This window comes from Rhinoderma darwinii, chromosome 10, assembly GCF_050947455.1.
Source record: "Rhinoderma darwinii isolate aRhiDar2 chromosome 10, aRhiDar2.hap1, whole genome shotgun sequence".
NCBI lineage: Eukaryota > Metazoa > Chordata > Amphibia > Anura > Rhinodermatidae > Rhinoderma > Rhinoderma darwinii.
In genome coordinates this window covers 27,248,616-27,274,432 of record NC_134696.1, presented here as the reverse complement: position 1 = coordinate 27,274,432, position 25,817 = coordinate 27,248,616, and the positions used below count along the sequence as shown (strand labels likewise).

The 25,817-nt window shown below is 40.3% G+C and overlaps 1 protein-coding gene across 1 annotated transcript; it reads right to left on the bottom strand.

Moving 5' to 3' along the window:
* Positions 1 to 674: 674 nt before the first annotated feature.
* MXRA8 (matrix remodeling associated 8) lies at positions 675 to 25,524 on the bottom strand. The gene is made up of 10 exons (XM_075839620.1): positions 25,179 to 25,524; positions 11,205 to 11,228; positions 9,447 to 9,752; positions 8,819 to 8,920; positions 7,862 to 8,326; positions 5,510 to 5,668; positions 5,139 to 5,169; positions 4,711 to 4,784; positions 3,663 to 3,740; positions 675 to 2,751 (listed from the first exon to the last, which is right to left on the bottom strand). Exons 1-10 carry the CDS (start codon positions 25,225 to 25,227, stop codon positions 2,726 to 2,728), a joined length of 1,314 nt encoding a protein of 437 aa, XP_075695735.1. The 5' UTR covers positions 25,228 to 25,524; the 3' UTR covers positions 675 to 2,725.
* Positions 25,525 to 25,817: the final 293 nt, after the last annotated feature.

The following is a 25,817-nucleotide window of genomic DNA, read 5'->3' as shown; positions in this document are numbered from 1 at the left end:
TGAACCAATGTCCACACTTGGAGCGCAGTCCCACAAATGTCCATGATTTTATCTTTTGACTTCTTCACTATTGAGAGTATCATGATCAACTGTTAGCTGGTGGAAACCCCAATCTATACGCTCCATGAAACATGACTGTCCACATGGTATCCAATGATATCAATCAATGCTGGATTTCCCATAAAAGATAGTCAAGTTAGCCTTGACTTTAGCTGATAGATAAAAGCGGGTCCCAAGTAGGGGCATCTCTCCATTTTACAAACTTTCCCTTATGACACAAGGACGTACGTACCATAACGACAGTCCATGAGGTGTCTTCTGGGCCCTTGGAGAGAGAGTGCTCTGTCCTGGTTGGTCTCATCCCTTTTACAACTGGGTGGCGAGAACTTGGGCAGTGTTCTCTCCAGGGGAAATACATATTTTAGCAAACAAGAAGGTGGGGAGTTGGCCTACAGGTTAAGGAAAGGGTATGGAGGGGGAAACCAACGCTAGGCCCTTCTGTCTAGGGTGTCAAAATCGGTCACCTTAATGGGGGCCCAGTTTGATCTTTGCAATTGGACCCCTCTCTTCTATGGACACCACTGATCTAGCAGAACAATATCTAAAGCAGAAAACCCATTTGCATTCTTCGTCATAAAACCGATATCTGTTAAACTGCACATCATAAAAATCAAAAGCGTTCATCAAAGTTTATTTTCAGATCAAGCACATGTCCATACTACAGTCTCCACTGTAATTTCACAAATGCAATTGTTCATATATTTTACATTAAAATCTTATTTTCTTGAATTTATAATAATGCCTGTTATATTGATAATGATATAATAGAAATGTATACTAAAACAACATGTGAGACCCCACCTTTTAAGTTCCATGTATAAACCAGTAGGGGCAGGAATACATTTTATTAGCACAAACACCAAACCAGCGGCGCATAAAAATACTTATAGTTATGTAACGTAAACCAGAACTGTGCTGGTTGGAGAAAGAGAACATTTGAGAAATCCTATAAACAGCTTTTTCCTTTTTAGCAATTTTGTACATAGAATGTATCTTCAAGATGAGTCAAAGTTAAGTCAAATTGGTTCTCCACCTAAAATTTACCTTTTAGAAAAATTTAATTTATGCCAAAGCCTGAGATGGAGTATGGCATGGTTTGACTGATGCCAAGATGCTTTTCTGGTAGCAAAAGGCAATGTCACTAAATGGTAATGAGAAGATCCGTCTAACACGAAGCTTTAGACTCTGTTCCCACTTGCGTCGTGGTTTCAGTTTATAACGGAAACTACGATGCATAACCGGATCTACCACATGACGGATACCACTCGCTGTCCTACAATGGAGTCCATCGGGTCCCGCCGCGGTGTCTACCGTTTTGACGCAGATGTGAACACAGGGCAATCTGATTTCATACACCCAATAAAATTAGTTTTGGCAATGCATTCAGAAACTTTATGGTAGACCCTAAAATCATTTAGGATGCAAAAGTAAATGCAGTGGTAGTCCAGTATACAAAAAGTGAGGGTCACCTACTATAAGCGAATTACTATAACCGTGTAATAACAAAACTGTCTAATACTCATTCAGGTCATGTTGATATCCATTCCCTTCTTCCTTCTATGAACTTAAGGCATGAGTAAAGAGGTAGAAGCCAGGTCACCCAAAACCGGATGATTGATATCTATTGAAATTGTCTAATGGCTTCACCGTCTTCACCTATATTTGTGCCTACAGGTCAACTTTATCTTCCTAGATTCAAAAAGGTTGTAAAAAATGGAAAAAATAGAGGAGACAATATTAAAAAGGTCCAAAGGTATGGAACAGCCATGATTAAGGACATCTAACACGTCTGAAACGCGTAGGCTTTACGACTGGACTGACATACACTCCTTCCTGCACACTAGGACTCCATACCTTTGGACCTTTTTAATTTGATACTAGTAAACTTGGAACAAGATTCCGTTTTACCCTCTACAACGCTGGATTCAACCCCTTGCCTTTGTCTGCCTTCACCCATCGTGTGCCGACACGAGAATCCGTGCGGTGTCTACGACACACATGTCATGTGTCAGGTGAGCTGGAGGATCTCTCCCCCATATTTTTCTCTAATATTATAAAATGGCAGCATTGACTGGTACCCCCTCATTCTGGAAACCATAAAATAAAAGCTAGAGAGGATCACATACATTGTGAATGCAGCTCCTTAGAAGGGAATTTTCAATAGGATAATCAATAAGCTCACAGAGAACACTGGCATATAAAATCCCCTACAATCCCGCAAATTTTGGTTTCATTAAATCCCAATAGACAAATCACAATGTAATGTTTTGTACACGAGGCATCACCTGCTATTTATATACGGCAGCTCTACAAGAAGCTATTGCAGCAAGCCATTACTACATTATCATTTCGGTAATAGGCTACCTGTAAATTTACTCATTTGCTTAAAGTCTCTTGCAAGTTACCACAGATAGAAAAATGGCGCAGAACAATGTATAAATTCCATCAAAAACGTCTTTTGTCACTGTCTGTATGGAAATGCTGCTGCCACTTGGAACAGTGATCTGAATATACAGTAGCGCACAAAAGGAGACCCAGAGTAAAGTGAAAAAGTAAAAATAAAATAAAAAATAACAGCTTGAAAGTAGACACAAGAGGAAGCATTAAGGCCATCATCCTAAGAGAAGGTGGAGCTCCTGGGCCAGCCAGTAGCAGAAATGATGTCCTATTTACAATATTCTTTGCGAAGCTCTGTCAAGAAAAAAAAGGAATATACAATTATTAGTTTGAAGACTGGAAATTATCTATTTCAGATGAGGAATAATTTCCAATGCTGTTACTGTAGAGAATTCTTTCAAATGCTGTTACTGTAAAAACTCTTTCCAAGGTTGTTACTATTAAGTCGAGGTTAATTTTAAAGGTTGTCAGGAGGAATTACAGGGGAAGAGGGAGGTGTATACATGACTGTCTTTGCTTAGGGCTCTAATGCTGACCATTCCTCCTTTCCCAGAATGGCGATCCAGGGAAGACCTCTCTTTTATGAATTATTACAATGGGAACCTTTCTTTCATGAGATTAGAAAAAAGGTCTGGTTTTTTTGTGACAGAAACAGCACCACTCTTGTCCATGGGCCGTGTCTGGCATTGCAGCTCAGCCCCATGGAAGTGAAAGAGGCTGAAATGCAGTACCAGACACAGCCCATGGAAAAAAGTGGCGCTGTTTCTGGACACAAAGCAGACCTAGTTTCTAATCCCATTTAACCCCTTTCGGAAAAAACAAAAATTTAAAGTAGCAAATCAAGTCTTGTTCGCAGCGGTTGTAAGATATTAAATCCTTTTTTTTGTTGCATTGTCTTATCATTAACCAAGATCAGGCTCACTTTGAAAATACCGCAGAAATCTACTCATCTTTCATCTTGGATCCACACTATATAATTGTAACTGATCCCTGGCCAGATTCCTCCTCTATGTCCAGTGTCCCCAGAGAATGGGGTTTGTAAATGTCTCCCGTAACCATCACCTCTATTTGCTGGGGGAATTGTGTTCGCTTTGAAATGTCTGTTGTTCTGGGGCGGCCTTGTTGATGTAACTGAATGTTCCCAGTTATAAGAATCCGAGCCGCCAATTAGTGGCATGAGAAAATGACAGTGTGACCTCACTTACCAAGGTCTAGGTCAATGTTCTTTGGCGTGAAGGTCCTCTCCATGGATGCACGTTCCTTCAGAATGTTATTTTTGTAATCTGGAAATGAAATACAAATACTTTTTAGAATCATAAAAAGTTATTTAAATAAATTTAGAGCAATAAAAATATTTTCAAAAATTTGTAAATACATTTCACTTCTCTCCCACATCCTGCATACCAGCATCTTCGTGGCGGTTATCTGTAGTATATGGCAGTGGCGTTACTTGCACCAGGGAGGTGTTCTGGGTCTTTGGTGATCAGGGTCTCTTGGCGCCAGCAATAATCACATTCAATTCCATCTGCGTCATCCCCTATGACAGTGCCCCATCATGCCCCTGATAACACACGCCCCTGGTATAGGGTAACATTTTTTTTCTATGAGACCAGGGGCATATATATAGGTAAGGGGGCCCATAAAAAATATCATAAGGTGGGCCCGCTTTTAGTGCTGGTTAACACCACCTCACCCCTAACAGTCTGGGACAGGAGGGCTTGATGCTTGTTGAACCCCTATCTCCTTTCCATGATCCTTGGGTTAATTCTTCACACTACTGTTTGCTTGTAGGGCCGGTGGAGGGGGATCCCTGCATAGGTTTTCACCATCCAATAAATTAAGGGATGCATGCAGACTGCTGGACCGCTTTCTCGATGGTCCCCGTCCCGTTGCAGCCGCATGGCGTGCCTGTAATGTACACCCTTGCATAAAGCCTCATATGTTTTTCAGCCTGGAATTAAAGAGGTGTTTCATATGTGTTTCCCAATATTTAAAGGACTACTCCACTCAGAAAATAAAAAAGTACATACAGTATTTGGAGACAGATTAAAAACATTGTATGCTGGTATGAAGATATATTAAGAAATTAATCGACAGAGGATTTTGAACCTATTTTGATTGAAAAAAAAATTTTTTTTCTAGGATGGAAATATACTTGGAGCAATATATAAAGCAAACTATTCATTTTTTTTGTTTTTGTATAAGAAAAGGCGTTTAATACAAGTGAATTGTATTTTTTTAAATCCTATTTACCGATTTGGACGTCTTCCTTGTATTCAATATGGTCAGGGGGTCTCAGACAAATTTCCTTCATGTTCACATCTTTCCTACAAAAATATATAGTAAATCCAGCATTACTTTAAATTTTGATGGGGAAATTATCATAATTTTCTTTAAAGCAGTTGCAGGAGATTATAAAAATGGACCGTTATTTTTCCAATAAACAGCGCCACTCTACTGGCGGTATCTGGTATTGCATTCATTTGTATAGGTCTGAGCTGCAAAACCAGGCACAACCCATGGACAAGAGTGGATCTGCTTCTGGAGGGAAAAAAAATCAGCCCATTTTTCTTATCTTATTTGAACATTTAAATATCATTTAAAATAAAAAAAATTAACCAAATTCTATACAAAACGTCTCTAATCAAGTAAATAAAAAATAAATGGTAGATTGTACTCACCCTTGAGATTTATTAAAGTTATATGCATAACCTGGAAGAAAATAAATGGAAAAACTATATTTAGTGACTCTTTTTGGAAACTATTAAACATTTCACTTTACTGGTAAGTTGGGCACAATTTGTGCCATTTTTGCCAACTTGTAAACTAATGCGCCTTCTGACACCATTGATAAATTATTTGTCTGTTACAGTCAGTATTTGGACTTGGTTATAATGTAAACTATGTTAATAAATGGATACAGAAGAGGTATTGTACCATTATAAACAGCTTCCCCTGATATTTCACATTGATAATAACACCTGAAGACATTTGGCCTCTGGCGGCCGCTCGTCTTACGAGCCACGTGTCACATCTTGTGAGTCACACTTACCTTTCCTGCGATGTTTGCGGGTGATGAGGATCACAGCTGTGAGCAGGAGAAGGAACAGCAAAAGTGTTGCCAGGATGTATCCGAGTTGTTGGAAGAAGTGAAGTCTGTTTTCCGGAATTATTACATTGATCACTTTACTTTCATGGGTGACTTTAGAATCTGCGGATATAAGAATTGGATGGCCATAGAAATCAGCAGGAGAGAAGGGGAATCCATATCACAGATATGTTTTGCTATTTATAAAAATGAACATTATGCTTCACTGTATTATTAAATACACTCCATAAAGCTTCTATGTCTGAGCAGTGATTAAAAAGTAGGTGCCCGCAAGGAACAATAAGGGGGCGACATGTGATTCCCAAGAAGAGGGTAATAGGGATAGATAGTGGTAAGGATAGATAGGGGATCTAGAGGGGCTAAGATGAGACTGGCAGTATGGCTTGTGAAGCCAGGGGGCATTGGGGGAAACCAGTAGGGGGCGTTTTGGTGGGAAAAATTTGAGCCAGGCGAAGGGGATTAAGGGTGGGGAAGCATAGAGGGATTTAAGGCGGTAGTAGGTCAGGTTTCGGCAGTATTATTTTCTACGCTGCCAGCCATTTTGGTATGACTTTTTTGTTATTTTTGAAGTCAGGATTGCATCACTTCACACGCATGGTGTTGGCAGCTATGGGCCAACGTGCGCTAACCACAGGCTGCGTGGAAGGGTTTCTCGTCAGTGGGGGAGACACAGGCTGTGCAGCAGGAACGGTTCAGACGGACTCGGGAAGCTGTGAAGGTTGATCGGGTATATTCCATAGCTGCTCGGGGGAGCCAGTGGAGGTGCGCAGGCAATCAGGGGCAGCCATGCCCCAGCCTAGTATGTGGAGTGATGCCAGGTCACCCAACTGTCCTCTCTGCTGAATGTAAATACACAATTTTTTGCCTTAGGAATGTTGTGGTCTGGTTATTTGTGGGACGATTGAGAAGTTAACGTGCACTCCTTATAGCGCTGATGGGGGGGGGGGCTGAGCAACAGGTATTGTATTTACAAGCCCCATTATCTTGTGCCCTGGGCCTCTGCCATAAAAAGATTGTGAAAGTGCTAATGCATAGGAGCATCTCTAGTCATTGAAGCATAGAATATACAGAGTGCCCTGGGATATTATCTAGAACAGAGTGACAGCTAGGCTTTCCATTACCTGAGGCAGAGATTGTTTGTTGCTCTAGTCCTACATCTTAATACTCTGGCCAAGGCAAAGGGACTTATTGACACTCTGCATGGAGGATATGCCCTGACAGCCCACCTCCCCTAGCGTTACAGCTGATATAGAGGCTACAGTTTCATTTTATGGTCCCTTGGTGTAGGTTTTTCAGACTGGGTAGAGGATGAGTGTAGTGGCTTTAGAGGGATGACTAACAGGAGTCCAGAAAAAATGCCTGCCCCATGATTACAACTTTGTGTAAGGTACTGTTAAAACTAGTTCTGACGGATCAATTTTCAAACCGATCCAAACTGACACTGATGGACCCCATTAACTTTAATGGGGTCTGTCGGGTTCTGGTACTTTTGATGGCAAGAATTGTGGTGCAGACTGCAGTATATTTGTCAGCAAAAATAGGGAAACGGCCAATGGAAGCCCCAACTGAGTATCCTCACGCAGTTGTGAACACAGCCTAATATATCTCCACTTCTGAGAACCTGCAGCGACATTTTACAGCGTCTTTTTATATCAGCAGCTTTTTATACATTGCTGCTTTATTCTCCAAATATTAAGGTGTCTTTCAATGTCAAGGAAGAAACCAGACCCTAACAGCGATGATTCAAGAGTATGGTCCTAAGATTCACAAAACGATTATGGTCCATTTGCCACACTAGGACTTTAGCTAGTCTCATACATAGTTTTAAACTGCCCTGTCTTAAGCTAACCATACACGAGATGAGTCGTCCAAAATGGTCAATTTTGGCCACTTTGTTCAACCATTGTTTAAAGAATTAACGCAAAATATCGTTCGCAATGGTAAAAGGCGTGGTTCCGACTGTTGAAAATGTGATCGACCAGGTTTAAAATTTCAGCTGTGATTGGCCAAAACTGCATATGTATGGCACGATCGGCCAAATTCGAATGATTATTTGCCACTTTGCGCCAGCCCCGGGGAATCCATTTTCTTAAAACTGACTCCCTGTTTGCCCAGTTTAGTCTCTACAGTTGCTGGTGGGATCGTTTGTACAAACGATCCTATGGGTGATTGATCGGCTGCAGCTTCAAAGGAGCAACCTCTTCTTAGGTCATAGAACTTCAAAAAGTTATATATACACACAGAAGTACAATAATGAAGATTTTTGTTATGGCTTTGTGGTATATGGTACACTACCTATGGCTGGTGCAGAACCTATATTCGTTTTCTTGGGTTCTTCTTTTGGAGGTTCCTTTGGTGGATCATAGACAGTTAAGTAAAAAATCCTGCGTTCATGGAGCCCACAGTAATGATGGTGTAGATGACATGAGTAGGTCCCTTCATCTCCTCTTGTCAAGTCTGATATGAGAAGTGAGAAATCTCCATGAGCAAAAGCCATATCCGTTACATTCATTTTTCTCCTGATAAAGAGGGGGCCATATGACCTCCTCTCCCCTGAAGCATACATGTCAATTAAACGATCTGCTCGGTCATGAGGGATTCCAGGGGCTTGACGATCCCAATGTACCACTTGCTGGTCTTCTTCGCGATGTCGGTCAGTCCATATGTGTTTCCAGTTCTCACAGGGCAGTACAACACTGGATCCAACTAAAGCAACAACAACGGCCTTTTCTCCATCCCAGTATATCTTCACCTTACGTTCTGGGAAAAGAAACATTAAACTTTACAAATGTTTCAATTTTTTTATTGAAAAAGGAAGTATGAGTATGACGTCTACAGCCAATTCCATCATGAGTCCCATACACTGCACCCACTCCTATGTAGGGATTGATCCAGTAAGTCAACAGTGAAGATTCAGTGATTAAAGGTATGGTGCATTTATCAAAGACTATTTTCCTCCTAACAAGTCCATTATGAAGCTAGGCCATATACATGTGATACACACCTATTGCTCTCAAACCTGTAAACATGCTTAGCTCGGCTATGCTTTCTTCAATGAAGAGATGGGACTAGACTACTCTGGCATCTCCTGAGTCAGGGAGCCACCAATAACATTGATTCATTGGCTGATCCTGCAAAAATCACGATGTGCATGGCCAGCTTTATTGCTGGAAAGACTAAGTATCTGTCCACTCCTACCTGCATCCCAAGCTATGTCCTCCAGTCGACCAGTTCGACGCTGTCGGTCCTTACCTGACTTTGTGATATTCAGTTGAACCCTGACCATCTCATCAAGGTGGCAGTAGTGGTGATGCAGATTACATGAATACAGTCCTTCATCGCTCATGGATACTCCTTCATGAAAGCAATAGAGATGAAAACAATGTTATAATAAGTTGTGGTGAATAAATAAGATGTCCATTATGTCAACATTTGCGTAATAAAAATTTATGTCAACTTAATTTAAAAAATTTAAACCGAAGTCCTACTACCCTGGGTCCAGTGCTTCCATGATTCACACAACTACGGTAATTTGCTGACATGATTGGCATGGGCCTCTCTTTGGTGTCTGGGCAGGCATAAACCTCTTTTACCCACTCTTATGTGTAAGATATGTAGGTTTTGCTTAGCGCAAGGCAACAAGTGTGGTGCAAGATATGAACCGTCTATCTGTCCAAGCTCCAAAGAGAGAGGTACCGTGCCAGACTGGTCACCATCACCACCATCCCAACGCCATCAATCATGGAAATGGGTGATCCCGGTTCAGAAAGACATATAAGGGTGGACAAAGTGCCCTAACGCTTTGGGCAAAATAATTTTTTTTATTTTTCTCAGATTGTTTCGGACTTATTCTGATTTTTTAGGATTATGCACATTATACCTTTTATCACTAAAGAAAAATTTCCATCTTGGAAGGCCGACTTTGGTACCATGATTCGGTCTTGGTTGTATCCACTATAGATGCGTTGTTCCCCCGCAGAGAACATGTCCAAAAGGCGCTCTCCCCTGTACACCCCTTGACTTCTATAGAGATCCCAGTGTACGACTCTCTGTCTGTCTATAAGACTGTCCTGTGTCCACACCATGCGATAACTCTGACAAACTAAATGAGCCTGGGACCCCGATTGTGCACTGATGTTAGATACAGATACGACCACACTCTCTGGATTCTGGTGGCTGGCAGGCACTATGGAGACAATATAGAGAAATTAGTTAAATCAGCAAATGTCTTGGTTTATCAGAGGTGTAAATTGAAGCTCCAAGAGTTTCCAAATAACGCCACCAGACACCTCTAAATAATACTGTGTGGTTTTAGTTTACTCCTGGGGTTTCTGTTCTTAAAAACCCCTAAAACCAGCCTTGAATACAGGCAGAGAGTATAAAGATATAGATTTTATTTATATATATATTAATGTTTTATTTTTTTCTGTAGTAAGTGTTACTTGGGTAATAGATTGGACATATGGTCCCTAAAAGTGCACTTTAATAAAAGCAGAATACCACTTTAAGGTAAAAGGAGAAGAAGATAAAAACAAACAGCACCACATCTGTCCACAGATTATATGTGGTATTACAGTTCACTTTAATGAAGCTGAGCTACAATACCGGACACAATCCATTGACAGGTGTGGCACTATTTTTTTTAAAGAAAGCAGCCATGTTTTTAGCCCTTTAAATGATGAGAGCAATACTCCCCCGTGAGAACGTTTCCACATTTCCATTGCATGGAATTTTAGACTTAGATGTTTGTAACTAGATTTATTGACGTAATTCATTATCACAACCTCTTGAAATTCCAATGTCATACATTTACTGCCAGGACGGGTAACTGGCACATATCTGCAAAATACAGTTCAGAGGAATTGCTTATTACAATCAGTTTTCTAAAATAAAGACGACAAGTCTATTCATTGTGTACTGGTTTTCATCTGTTTTACAGATTTTATCGTAACTGTAATATAGAAACAAAATGTTTGCTTATTTACAGATAATATCATTAGATACTAATTTCATTCTTTTTTTATACAAAGGGGAAAAAATAAACTAAACCAAAAGAGTTTTATCTAGTTATGAAAAGTGTTTTTTTGGTGGCATTTGCAAACTTGATCCAGCACGGGACTAGGCACCCTTTACACTTGCATTTCATTAAGGCCACAGGAGCTTAGTGCCTATTATTTTATTATTGAGTTCAATATATAAGCAGTATACAGTAAGCTCCTAAGCTCCCCCTAGTGGCAGCTACAAGCAGCCATAATATGTTTTACATTTCGTTCTATGCAGTTTACCCCTTTTTTTAACTCCTAAAAATGGGCTAAAACCAATTTGAAATGCTATTTCGCCGGTACTGGAATCTCCACCACATCTTGTTATCATGATACAGTGATGACATTTTTCCGCTGCCACATGATCACAGCAGCCAATGTACTTAGAACCAATTAGAAAATTTTTTTCCCTTGAGTCTTCATATTTTGGTGCAAACCTATATTTACAGAAATCAGGCTGCAAAGTGAGCAAAATGTTTTCTATCTACACCTTGGATAAATGGAAACCTCCATAGACAACTAGACCCATGCTTTTATATGTTATAACACCGCTTTTGTGTATATATATCTATCTGTATTTTAAGGAAGGTTCTTACCTGAGTATAAATAAGCAACTGGACCTGAAAGGCAAAAGACAGAGAAGTGTTAGATGCCCTGTGAAGATTAGACTGCATGCACTCATAAGGAAAAAATATCATGGCTAAAAATGTAGGACGGGGGAAGGGCTGGGGGTAAACTATTTATTTAGGACTTTACATTCATTTTTTTTTATATTGATCAATCAGCATTAAGTGATCACTTTTGTTCTTTTGCCATGTAGTATCATCTCAACTATATATATATTTTTTTATCAGGTACCAGATGGAGACCAGAGGACTAGTGCATCTAGTGATTTATAGGTTGATCAAAAGGGGCAATTGTTTGGTGGCTTCCACCATTTCTGGAGCTTTAACCAACCTGCCCTCACCACAAGTGGACATCTCTAAACTTTCTCTATGGTAGTTTGTCTTGAACGTACTTCATTGTCCACCATATAGCACATGTGTACTGTATGGAAACATTATGTGGGTACTGGTATTTGGCACTGTATGTTAGTACTTTTTTGGGAAGTAATATATTACTTGAAATCTAAAAATAGAAATAGGGTCCTCACTTATGTTTTGTGCAAGAGCCACCACAGACTTTGATCCAGCATTGTGTTCTACATCAGATTTTAATACTGCTTGGGAGGGCTGAAAATTGTACATAGTCTATGTCATACGTGGAACATAAAAACGAAAGATGGAGGTATATAGGGGATGTGGTGCTCTACTTCTCAGCATGTTCGGTGTACACCGGTGGCAGGGTTAGCAGTCATCTCATCATCAGAGCAAGACAGGATTGCAATAAAAGGTAACACCCCTACTATAAACTGGAAGCCAAAAAAAAATCAGGATCACTTTATTCACCATAGAGGATGGAGACAACTTAACTCCACCTCCCTCCTCCCCCTCCCTGCACAGTGACTACTGCACATGATACAAAGCATGCTCACAACACTTTCCCATAGAAGTCAATGAGTCAATTTCTGCCTTAGTTATCTTATGTCCAGGCAAGATGTCTGCCCTCATAATCATTCAAATAAAATAGTCAACAAAAATATACAAGAAAGTAGAAACAGAATAGACAAAAACAGTATGTATCCATAAATATTTGTGAAACATTTCCTTCTAGGCATTGTAGGAACCTAAACATAATAGGCATCTGATGTACTTCACCATATGGATAACATAATAATGACAGTTGCAACAAACCCAACTACATCTAAAAATAAAATATACTAAAATTATTCAGATTTAGTCTCGGCTGCTAAAATCTAGGGATGTCGTTGTAATTCTGTGGAAGGCAGAGGGGGGGGGGTGTATAAGGTAAGATGATGCTGTACATTAGCTATCCTATAATTATGTTTCATTAGAATTTTTCTACAGAATGCTTGCGCTGCTACAATAAAGTTATGGGAACACCAAGACGTAATAACAGAGTAACCGTTAAATGCTTCTACCACAAGGACAGTAATGTTCCAGAATCGGTGGATACCTCATATAATGAAATGCAATATTTTTTTCAGCAGAGTGAGAATTATTTGTACATGTGTTCACTGGGCCTGACCATTCATCTGTGGAATTAAATCTACAAGAGCCAGAAACTTACATAACTCTTTTTTTTATAGGCAACAACGTGTCAGGTCACTGAAGTCAGACACAAAGAATCTGTATTTTGCGGCTTTTTTTATCTACTTTTTCTATTTGTTGCTATGGGTGCTAAAAATTCAAGATGGACGCCAAAATACTGATGACAACTCCAAGTAGAAAACTCAGGCCTCCTGCAAATATAGCTCGTAAAGATGGAACTGAAAAATATGAGCTTAACTAAGACTTAAAGGGGTATTCCAAGAATCAACATTTATCACCTATCCACAGGAAAAGTGATGCCTGATTGCTGAGGGCCCCACCTCTGGGACACCCACCCATCGCGAGAATTGGGGTCCAGAACGCCCTGTTCATCCTCCTGGCTTGACCGCACTACCGCTCCATTTAAGGTCTATTGGAATTAAAGAAACAGCAGAATACATAGCTCAGCCAATCCATTCAAGCTTCTCCTCACTGCAAGGGACCCCTGTACTCGGTGATCGGTGGGACCCCCAGCGATCAGAAAATTGTCACCTATCCGGTGGATAGGTATTAATTGTTAATTCTGGGAATACCCCTTTGACTGAAGGCTCCTAGATCCCAATGCAAAATCTGTAACAGGGCCCTCCTAACTACCATGTGCCATTTACAATACTTCTCTTCTTATATGACAGGGGGCCTGGGTCCTGGGTGCAACTGCTACCTCTGCACCCCCATTAGGTACGCACCTGTTATGGGGTAAACTTAAAAACATTTTCATTGCCCCTGGGAGGTCATTGGGCCTTATTAATGAAAACTGGTGCGGTGGTGTTACTTATAGCAACCAATCAGAATCCAGCACTCATTTTATGAGTAGAGGTTATTAAAACAAGCATGGTTTTTGGTTGCGATTATCGGCTGCTGGAACCCCAACCAATGATGGGAAAAAAACTGGTATGGGTCCTGGCCATTCATGGAGAGGAGGCTATAGCTGGGCAATCACTCTCCATTGAAATTAAATGGAAAATTTCCCCAAATCTGCAATTGGTGAATAACCTCTCTAAAAGCATAAAATGGTTGCTCCCCCCCCCCCTCCGTTTACGGTAATCTAGATGCTATGTTTAAGCCATATTGGAGGATGGGAGTTGTTTTTAAATATAAATGGGTCCAAAACGGAAAATGTTGTTGCCTATGGCAACCTATTAGACGCTCAACATTTTCTAACCGATTTCAAAATTGTAGTTGGAATCTCAGGCTCTGTTCACACCTGCATCAAGGCTTTCTGTTGCTCTGCTCCATCATAGGAGCAGAACAATGAAAAACTGTAGCTGCTGGATTCATCGCATGACGGAAACCAACGGTGCCCGATGGAATCTATTGATTTTAATGGGTTCAGTCAGGATTCCATCACTATGTAGGACAAAATAGCGCAGCATATGCTATTTTGTCTAGCTAAAACTACGGCGGCTCCTGACGAAAGATATGAACAGATCCTAACTTGGTGCCGTTGGTAACAGATTTGATGCCTTTATTTTGCCTATAACATCCAATCAGATTTCAGATATCTTTGTTTTAGTGCATATTGGAAAATGAAAGGAGTGACCGGATTGGTTGCTATGGGTAAAACTTTTTTTTTTCTTTCAGGATAGTCACAAAAATTGTACTCTTCTACTAGCATTATAATTTCTGTTTATAATGGAAGTCACAATGCTCCGTCAGATTCCGTCGCACGACGAATACCACTGGCACCCAATGGACCCTATGGACTTATAATGGTTCCGTCATGATTTCCGTCATATTGACGAGAAAAAATATTGCTGCATGCAGTGCTTTTCAACAAATCTGCTGAGACTGCGGAAAGCGGATCCAGGCAGCAGTGTGAACAGAGCATTATAAAAATTTTAATACATTGGGCCTTATTTTGAAAAAGTGCCTGACAGAGAAACTGGCCTTGTTGCTCATAGCAACCAATCACAGTGCAACAAGGTTGCTCTTATTAGTTAGACTCTATTCACACCTGCTTCGGAGGATTCGTTCAAAGCCTCCGTCACAGATCCCGTCAGATTTGATGTAGCACTATTCTTTCTGTCAAAACGACAGACTCCACCACGGAACCCAATGGACCCATGTTAAGTCAATGGGGTCCGTCGGGCACCAGTGGTATCCTATGAACGACGGATCCGGCACTGCTATGTGGTTCTCGTTATAAATGGAAACCCCGACCCAGTTATGATCAGAGCCTTATTAAAGATTGGATTATTATAAATCTATAGCACAACCTTCTCAGAGGAAGTCGCCTTATTGCCCATTATTATAATCAGGTTCCATGTTTCTCTGACTGGTTTCTATAGGAACAAGATCACTTAAAGAGGCTCTGTCACCAGATTTTGCAGCCCCTATCTGCTATTGCAGCAGATAGGCGCTGCAATGTAGATTACAGTAACGTTTTTATTTTCAAAAAACGAGCATTTTTGGCCAAGTTATGACCATTTTCGTATTTATGCAAATGAGGCTTGCAAAAGTACAACTGGGCGTGTTGAAAAGTAAAAGTACAACTGGGCGTGTATTATGTGCGTACATCGGGGCGTGTTTAATACTTTTACTAGCTGGGCGTTCTGATGAGAAGTATCATCCACTTCTCTTCAGAACGCCCAGCTTCTGGCAGTGCAGATCTGTGACGTCACTCACAGGTCCTGCATCGTGTCGGCACCAGAGGCTACAGATGATTCTGCAGCAGCATCAGCATTTGCAGGTAAGTAGCTACATCGACTTACCTGCAAACGTCGATGCTGCTGCAGAATCATCTGTAGCCTCTGGAGTCGATGTGTCCTCGCTCGTCTGACACGATGCAGGACCTGTGAGTGACGACACAGCGTGATCTCTGGAGAACACGGCTGTGTCTGCACTGCCAGAAGCTGGGCGTTCTGAAGAGAAGTGGATGATACTTCTCATCAGAACGCCCAGCTAGTAAAAGTAGTAAACACGTCCCGATGTACGCACATAATACACGCCCAGTTGTACTTTTACTTTTCAACACGCCCAGTTGTACTTTTGCAAGCCTCATTTGCATAAATACGAAAATGGTCATAACTTAAATAAAAACGTTACTGTAATCTACATTGCAGCGCCGATCTGCTGCAATAGCAGATAGGGGTTGCAAAATCTGGTGACAGAGCCTCTTTAAATCTTTTAAACACTGTTGATCCATGAGGCCCAGTATTTTTAATCCTTAGGGCAGTAATCTGCAGCTTGTGGCTCTCGACTTGTGAAACAACAACTCCCAACATTCCTTGACAGCCGCAGACCGCCGCCTTATGGTTTTATATGTACAGTGTGGCAGACACATGCAAAGCGCAGGTCAACCATTTACAGTAACAGAGCAATTAATGAGTCATATCTCCAGGTCCCATGGAAGAAAAATACCTGGTAAGTACCGTATATTTATTCTGCCGGTAGCCTGTATTGTGTGTAAATTCTTCAAATTGGATGCAGATGATTCTAAAACTGCTACTAATAAAATCTGTTTTTGTAACTGCCTCTTGGTTTCGCAATAAACCTTAAAAAATTCCTCCCCCCCCCCCCCTCCATCATAAAAAGCTCTTTTGAATTAAACTACAGAAACATGAACAATTCTTTTTGCAGGTCATTTTGTTTGGTTTCCATTTCTCAAAGCGTCCAGCTGTGTTAGTTTGAAAAATGCGGAGGTGGTGGATAGTTTTTGCAGAAAGTCCGCAGCAAAGTTCTCTGCATTGCAACATTTCCGCAACATAATGAGCATGGTGCAAATATCCGCTGGGTGAACCTCACTGCATGTCCTATATTGGTGCGCTTTCAGGCACCTACGCGCCCATTGAAGTCTATGGGTGTGTGAAAACCACGCACTGTACACGGATGCACATCTGTGTGCGGTGCGTGATTTGCGCATCAATTCGATAAAAAAAAAAAAAGTGCTTTGCAAGTGCGTGAATAACACATGCCACTCGCAAAGCACCCTGATGCATAACGCAAAACACATGGACCAGATTCACGCGCGTGAATCTGATACGCTCGTGTGAATGAGGCCTTACGCTCACTGTACTGATATACCATTATAAACAAACTAGAATATAATACACCGGTTCCTAGATCCAAACGTGCACACCATCTGCCATCTTCTTACTATTGCTCTCACCTTTTTAATCATCTCTCAACATTTCATTGCCATTAGCTATTAATGAGAAGATTGTAGGCTATTATGTTTCGTGTGACCTGTATTCCCTGTTAATGTATGGGTTCTACATTGTAACAGCCAGTGGTCGTTATCTCCGTTGCACTATTTCCCACATTTGGAAATGTGTCATGCCATGTTAATCTGGATGCCGTATTACAGATATATTCTCCCTCAGAAGCATTGCTAGGGGAGATTATCTCCGTAATATGACGCCATATGGAGGCACTATATGGCGGCACATGGAGTGACTACAGCTTTGTAGTCCTGAACCACAGCTTTCCATGTGCCTCTATGTGCACATAGCTCTGCCCCTAACTTTCAGGAAGATTCCCTCTACAGAGCTCTTTTGGAGTGGACACAACTACATAGAGATCTGCACTGTTTGGAGATGTTTCAGATAGAAACAAGAAAAGTATTCGGAACACTCTTGGAAAGTGAAAAGATTATTTTTATTTTGGTTTTCTGTGTTGCCTTTAGGCTGGGTTCACACGAGCATGTTCGGTCCGTAAAGGACGGAACGTATTTCGGCCGTAAGTCCCGGACCAAACACCCTGCAGGGAGCCGGGCTCCTATCATCATAGTTATGTACAATGCTAGGAGTCCCTGCCTCTCCGTGGAACTACTGTCCCGTACTGAAAACATGATTACAGTACGGGACAGTTGCCCCGCAGCGAGGCAGGGACTCCTAGCGTCGTACATAACTATGATGCTAGGAGCCCGGCTCCCTGCAGGGTGTTCGGCCCGGGACTTGCGGCCGAAATACGTTCCGTCCTTTACGGACGTAACATGCTCGTGTGAACCCAGCCTTACATTCCAAGAGTGTGCCGAATACTTTTCTTGTACATCTCAACTGGGTTGGGACCCTATCTCGAGCACCTAAGAAAACTAGTGCTATCTGAAACATCTCCATACTACATAGAGATCTGTCAGGACATTATTACCTTAGAATTCCACTACGAGAAACTTAACCCAAAAACGGGCTGACTGGTGACATAGATTTTTGTCCGATTTTTCGTCTTTCTCCCTATTATTATAGAATATTACACTACACTGAAATGATCCTGTTGTGCTTGATCAGTGCCCTTTCAATCACATTGTCATTATCTTTTTCATTATATATTCTGCCCGTTATTCCAGTCTAGACAAGTGTGGACTTGATAAGACCCATGCCCTGTACTATAATATTCTGCATTTTCACGCTGCATTTTACTTATTTACTCCTCTGCTAAACACAATTCTGCCCGGTTAAATTCATCCATGGCCAATCCCATTATCCTAATTTCTCTCTGACAGCTATCTCTGCCATTCATGCATTCAAACCATTTACAATTTGCCAAATTTCTGCCCACGGGGAAGTGAAGACAGATACAGCCCTTATTCTTCATGTAGAACAAATGATGCCATTTACAATGACTAGATATTATAGGAATGGACAGTTCCACCCAGCAATTCTTAGCCAGGCACCTGACATACAAATGTCAGAGTACATGGGATTAAATTTAAAAAGGACGAAACATTCTTTCTTAATCCCTCTAAAATAGGATTGAATGAATGGATTTTTTTAGATTTTTGGATTATAAATCGACTGCAAATAAACTAAGAATTACATTGACTCAGTATAATTAAACCTTAAAGGGTATGTCCATCTTTAAATTACATTTTACAGCAATGAACTGATCACCGCAGTTCTGGCTCCTGGAAACCACAACGATGAGATGGAGCTTCCCCCGGCAATAACAGCTTATCATACATTTCTCCTGTAGCGGCCACTGTAGTTGAAATGTATTATTACATGCCAGCCATTAAAATAAATTGCAGACCATGTAATACCTGTATGGGCCAGATTTGCTAGAGTGCATCATGCACTCTATTCTTACTTTGCGGCTCTCTGCTCTGGCTCACTGAGGTGGTCCCAAGCGGGGGGACTCCCTCTATGAACTCCATATACCTTAATGCGGCATATGAACAGGGGCTGCCTTGAAGAGACAACGACTTTAAATCTGCATAAAAAGTTGAGTACCCTTTATAAATAAATTGCATTACTTATATTGGCGCTGACCTTGTATTAGTAGTCAAGAGCTGCATTCATACTTCTGCTGGCTTAAGAGCTGATTTTAGCACTCTACAGTTATCTGATATTAGGAAAACTGATGTATAATACAGGGTGAAATTCAGGGCTAGTGCTGGATAAGTAATGCAATGTATTCACAAAATTACACAAATTTTTACATCAATTTTATCTATATATATAGTCACTTTAAAGTTAATTAACTCTTGTGTCGTTCTTATCAGAGGATGAGAAATGGATGTATTAACTTACAACCTAGGCAGTTGCTCACATAGTCCTGGGATTATCACTTTTTGTGAGATATTTCACTAATAACCTTTTAGGCCTCATATACATGACCGTAGCCATGTCCACGGCTGTGATTTTCGGGTCATATGGCCGAGGAGTGTTACCAGCGGGCCGCCCACAAATAGTGGGCCGTGCACATGGCCGCGTGCATTAAGTTCTATGAGCCTGGACCGCAGAACACGGCTGTAATAAGACATGTCCGTTCTTTCTGTGGTCCAGGCTCCTGGGCCATGCACGGAATTACAATTATAACAATATATTGGGATATTTCTATATAAACAATTTGCTAATATTTTTGTAGGTTCACATTTCTATTAAACACTACATCCTCAGCTGAATAAAGTTCATTCATTTCAAATAGTTCAAAAATAAAATGATAACCTATATTACTATTCTGCCTTAAGGACATGAAGAATTGAAAACTCTGCACATATATGTAAGATGAGGAACAATGACATAAATAACAGGAAAATGTGCAGCTTCGGCATAAAGCCACCTGTGCTAGTTCTAATACAAAGTTGTCCTAAGTCATCTGCTAAGCAGTTTGCAGGTACAGACCTGTCCTATTGGCCTCTAGACATAATGAAGTTTCTGCTACATATGAAAATTTTATAATTACAACTATAACCAATACAAGCATTTTAATTGAAACCATTAAAAGATTCACAAAACCATTCAAGGCAGTAAACTAAGAATTTCTGATGGATTTTAGAATCGAGTGATTGTTTCACAAATGACAAGTGAGATTTAGTAAAGTGAAAGAACAACAAAAGTAAATGCTTAGAATAAATGATTACCGTAACGGTTATAGAAAAATCTCTCTTCACAAAAAATCTAGTTATGATGCTTAGTGTCAATCAGCTGCAACAAAAGCTATTATTTGATGGTGGTCTAAATGGAAATCCTTACTTAGTTCTCATCTTAATGTTTAGGCAATATTTCATAATGGAAGGAGTAGGGTTTTAGAAATCATTAATACTTCCCACATTCCATTAAAAATGGCTCTACTACGTGTTTGTGCATGTGGCTTAAATAAGAAAATCATTGGTGAGCTCCACTGGGGACTATGTATGTCATGGATGAATAATAAAATACAGCATAAAACTGGGTATAACTATGCCCATGCGGGCATTCAACACAAGCCTTTCTTATTCACATGCATTTGTACTAAATCTGAATGATCTATGCATTTGGCATTCATGTCGAATACAACAGTGCTTATAATTGTATGAAGATCTCATTGCTTATTGCATAAAGATCACACACTTTAAGTTTTGCCATATGTATGATTACTGTTTGCTGTTCGGTCTACCTCAGTACCATAAAAATAATCCTCTACATTTGCCCCTTCCCTGTTTTGCCCCTCGGTCTCCTTCCTGCCCCTGCTCCCTCCATATTCACCTGCTAAGTCTACACCTATTGAACAATGATTCTCATAAGTTTTTTGTCTTTTGCTAAGGATTTCTGACTTCTTAGCGGCGTTTTCTTAACTTTAGTGATTGTACCCATCCATCTTGTTGGCCATCTTCATCTCTTCCCTTTAGGCTTTCTGAACATATTTTGTCTTTTTCCGAGTCTCCTGATAATATATGTGAACATTAAAGCTTCAATCTTGACATATGTTCTTCATGTAAAAAAAAGTTTGATTTGGTGACGTCCAGGAACCACTTTTTTTTTCCTAGTTGTCCAAAGTCTTCTCCAAAGTCTTGGCTGACACTAAAGTTCTGAAGCATCAATAATATTTTTGACCATCTTCAAAGAGGATTTGTAGTGTGAACTATTCCTTATTTCTCCAATGAAGGTCATCCCCGAAGAACAGACTCTTCAACAGTCCTATGTAATGTCAGCCTCAGTTCTGTACTTTGCTTGTTAACATCTGGGCAATAATTCGAGAGAAATTCTCAATTTTACATTCCTTCTAAGCCGTAAAGGGCATTAGTAAATTTAAAGAGCCTCTGTGACTATTTTATGAGTAAAAATCAGTCTTGGTTTACAATATATAAGCCAACAATCCACTTTGTCCCCCTTGTGCCATTTCTTGAGAAATTCTGATTTAGATGCAAATGAGTCTAAGAGATTTATCCATATCTGAACAAGTCAATGGGATGTTGCTTGTGGACTTGTTCGAAGAGGACTCCAAATAATAGGCAATCATGAATATTGCATTAATACCGGACTACATAAACCTCTGTAAATGGTTTCACAAGATGAGGCCTACTATATATTACATAATACATTATGATTGCTTGGTGATCATGACTTACAGAAGACATGAAGAAGCTTCTAACTCCTTGTCATACTCCTCTATTTTAGAAGCTACCAATATGACTTAAAGTTTTGAGGCAAGATGATCTGGACCATGCATAATGAAGTCTACATCTCACCTGACTTAAGTTAGTCCCTCTACAAAGAGATGAATTAAGACACTAAATAGTACAGTAGACTCTAAAACATTTAGGTGTCAAAAAGGGACTTAAAGGGACTGTTATCAGAAAATGACTTGTTTAAATCACGCTTTTATGTTAAATATATTCTTGTAAGAATTTGTGGTCAATTTTTTGTAATCTTTCTATGTCATTATCTATATTGAAGAGACTGACCCTTCCTGTTCTGTAGAGATCACTTCTCAGCAGTCATCTCATTATCATTACAGGCAGGATTACAATGAATGGTAACGCCTATATATAGATAACACAGGATCCACCATTGACAAAAGGTGATGGACAGAGTTCCCCTTCCCCCTCCCTGTACAATGACCTCTGCAAAGGTCACAGAGCATGCCTACAAAACTCTCCCACAGAAGTCAATGAGTCATCTCCAGTTCCTATGGTCCATGTGGCTACTATAAAGCATATCTCTGCTGTAAAACAGCTCAGGTAGGATGGCTGCCCCCATAATCATTTACAGAAAATAAAAGTAAACTAGAAAAAAATATGTATCAGTATCTGATTTTAATTAGTAAAAAAAAAATAATGTGTGGATTAAGAGCAAAGGAGAAGACCTTACTAGAAAAAAAAAAATCACTTACCCATTCCCAAACAGGATTATGACATTTTTATTAAGTTTGTATCAAGTCCAATCTATATATCTAATTACATTGACTCCAAAACTTGATCATGGAAATCCATATGTTCTGTCTTTAAATCTTTTTTTGGGGGATTATATAATTTTTTTCACTCTATTCCATATTTTGCATGTTTATTTTCAGCCATATGATCATTTGTGGTTTTACACTTTTTGTCATTGGCTCCTGTCAAGGGCTCCACCATTTATTATAATAATATCCAGCTGGAGTGCCTCGTGATCACTGGTCTTGTGTGGTGTTTATAGCTGTGTACGGTAACCTATGGTTTATGTTTATCTATATACAAAAGCCAGGCAAGCTGCGTGTCCTCATTTTGGTTTTGCAAGAATCTGTTTACACCAGCCTGTCCCTTTATGATTGGTTAAATCTCAGAAATACTCAGTAAAATATACACTCGACCATATTCTAAAGCAGTGGACTACACAACCCATGATTGGAGAGCTACAGTTACAGCCCACTGTTCTACGACTGATCTTTGTACTTTATGAGTTACGACTGTACTTTATGAGTTATTGGCATCCTAAACATTTTTTTCATTTTTTTAGTGAAGTTATTGGTATTCATAACAATTTTATGTTTTAAGGAACTTTTTAGTCGTACACATATTGTACAATGTGTAAGAAAGGAACGGCTGCCAAATGCTCAATGCTATGCAAACACATAATAGAACCTAGAGTACAATGATACAAGCTGGACCAAAAATGACATGTCTCTCCACAGCAGCCACACCGAAAACAAGCAGGCAGCCAATGACGGCAATTATATCAATAGCTGGAGGTCTAAGCTCCAGAAACTGACCATATCAGCTTGCAAAATCCAAGGGAGTATATATATATATATATATATATATATATAAAAGAGTGTGTGTGTGTGTGTGTGTGTGTGTGTGTGTATATATATATATATATATATATATATATATATATATACATACATATACACACACACACTTATATAATGTATATTAGTGCACTATACTAGCTGGGCTTCCTGCTGCACGCTTGCTGTGCTCCTTCTGGTCTATAGTGTTTGCATCCTAAGTAGATATGTCTGTACCTAGATAGGGAAATAATCGCAGGAATTCTGGTTAGTACAGGTCTCCTTTAAATGGAATCATTTATTCCACTATGGAAATTAGCAAAATGACTTAACTGGCAATCCCCTAATAAAATGTATTTTATGAGTCGCACTACCTTTAGCGGTGGGAGAAACCACTAATAACATGCACCTGGCCTTAAACACATAACCATGTCAACCACAGTACCCCCATAGTAGTGTCCGCCACAGTACCCCCATAGCAGTGACAGCTATGGTACCCTTAAAATAGTGACATCCACAGTTCCCCCAAACTAGTTGTAGCCGAAGTGCCCCCTGTAAAGTTTCAGCAACAGTGCCCCCTTTAAAGTGCTAGCCACAGTGCTCCTTCTATTATCTGGGGTGCTCATGATGCCATTGGTGGTTCATTGATGGCAGCAGGGACCGGCGATTGTCCCTACTGCCTACACAATAGCGAGTTGGTGCATAATTGTGCGTGCATGCAAAAATATGCTTGTGCTACTGTGCAGGCTGCCAGGACAAACCCAAGTCCATGTTGCCATCTCTGAACCACCAATGAACCAGGGTTAAGCCGAGGGAAAAGCCAACTCTTTCGGTGAGTCCGTGAAGTCTCCCCTTTTTTTGGGGAATCTTCTTGCTGGCAAACTTGCGCAACATAAGGTGTAACATAAAGCTCTGCAACATGTGTAACAAAGTGTAATGTAAAGCTCTGCAACATGTGTAACATAAAGTAGCTCTGCAACATGTGTAACAAAGTGTAACAAAGCCCTGCAACATGTGTAACATAAAGCTCTGCAACATGTGTAACATAAAGTGTAACATAAAGCCCTGCAACATGTGTAACATAAAGCTCTGCAACATGTGTAACATAAAGTGTAACATAAAGCTCTGCAACATGTGTAACATAAAGTGTAACATAAAGCCCTGCAACATGTGTAACAAAGTGTAATATAAAGCTCTGCAACATGTGTAACATAAAGTGTAACATAAAGCAGCTCTGCAACATGTGTAACAAAGTGTAATATAAAGCTCTGCAACATGTGTAACATAAAGTGTAACATAAAGCAGCTCTGCAACATGTGTAACAAAGTGTAATATAAAGCTCTGCAACATGTGTAACATAAAGCAGCTCTGCAACATGTGTAACAAAGTGTAATATAAAGCTCTGCAACATGTGTAACATAAAGCAGCTCTGCAACATGTGTAACAAAGTGTAATATAAAGCTCTGCAACATGTGTAACATAAAGCAGCTCTGCAACATGTGTAACATAAATGTTCTCCCCGTGTTTGCGTGGGTTTCCTCCGGGTACTCCGCTTTCCTCCCACACCCCAAAAACATACCAATAGGGAATTTAGATAGTGAGCCCCACTTGGGACAGTAAGTGTGGACCTCTGTACAGCGCTGCGTAATATGTTGGCCCTATATAAGTAACAGAAATAAATAAGCATAAAGCTCTGCAACATGTGTAACATAAAGCTCTGCCGCTAGCATGATGTTTCCAGTCTGAACAGTAAGGCATCCTGTGATATTGAATTTTTGGCCGCAGCGGAGCTACAGCTCTCAGCAGATCATACGAGTCAGCACACAGGTCTGCAACAGCTGGAAAGCTACAAGTTTCCTATATCAGAAGGTCAGGATGAGAGAAGACAATCACAGGCATGTAAATGATGCACATCCCTCCAGAGAAATTGTAGGTTATTGCAGAACATCTTACTGTAGAAAATAAGGAGCTGGCACAGCAGCAGTTTGTGGATCACCCCCATTTCTTCTGCGTAGATTTGCGGTTGTCCAGAATCACCTGCGCTGGAGTTTCGCCGTGCTCTTCTATTGTTGTTATGCTCCGATGGGAAAAGACTCTCCTCAGTGGATACACAACATCTGCTAAAAAAAACAGTTTTGTGTTTCGCTCCCCTCCACCCTAATAACTTACAGCCCTTCTTTCTTTTTTTTTGTCCCCTCAGCCCTATCCTAGCCCAGCAGATCCGCTTGTTACAGCCTCTCTTTGTGACTTGCTCACACAGACCCAGAAACAACTATGAACTCTAAAACCTCCTCCTTTCTCTCCCTCCACCCTTCTCCGTCTTGATCTTAGCATGGAATTCATATTCTTGAAGTCTGTACAAGTCCCAGCTGTAGAAGGCAGTTCCTGACAAAGCTCCAACCCCATCAAGTTGCTTTTGATGTCCCATTTATCTACTTTACTTTCATTTTTTTGCGCCAAGTACTGAGCAATGATGTCACCACCGGACACCAGTGATAATGGATTAGACCAGGGGTAAAAAAGTCAGAATTTCTTCTGACTCACAGTTATTAAACGGAAGCTGGGCTTAATGTTTTGCCGAAAAGTCTAATT

What these genes read in the sequence shown, in the direction of transcription:
- MXRA8 (XM_075839620.1), bottom strand. Translation starts at nt 25,227, where the DNA reads ATGGGGGTGATCCACAAACTGCTGCTGTGCCAGCTCCTTATTTTCTAC. An exon ending in AGTTGCTTATTTATACTCAG is followed by an intron (nt 9,753 to 11,204) that starts GTAAGAACCTTC and finishes TTGTCTCCATAG; the next exon opens with TGCCTGCCAGCCACCAGAAT. An exon ending in CCGCAAACATCGCAGGAAAG is followed by an intron (nt 5,170 to 5,509) that starts GTAAGTGTGACT and finishes ATTTTCTTCCAG; the next exon opens with GTTATGCATATAACTTTAAT.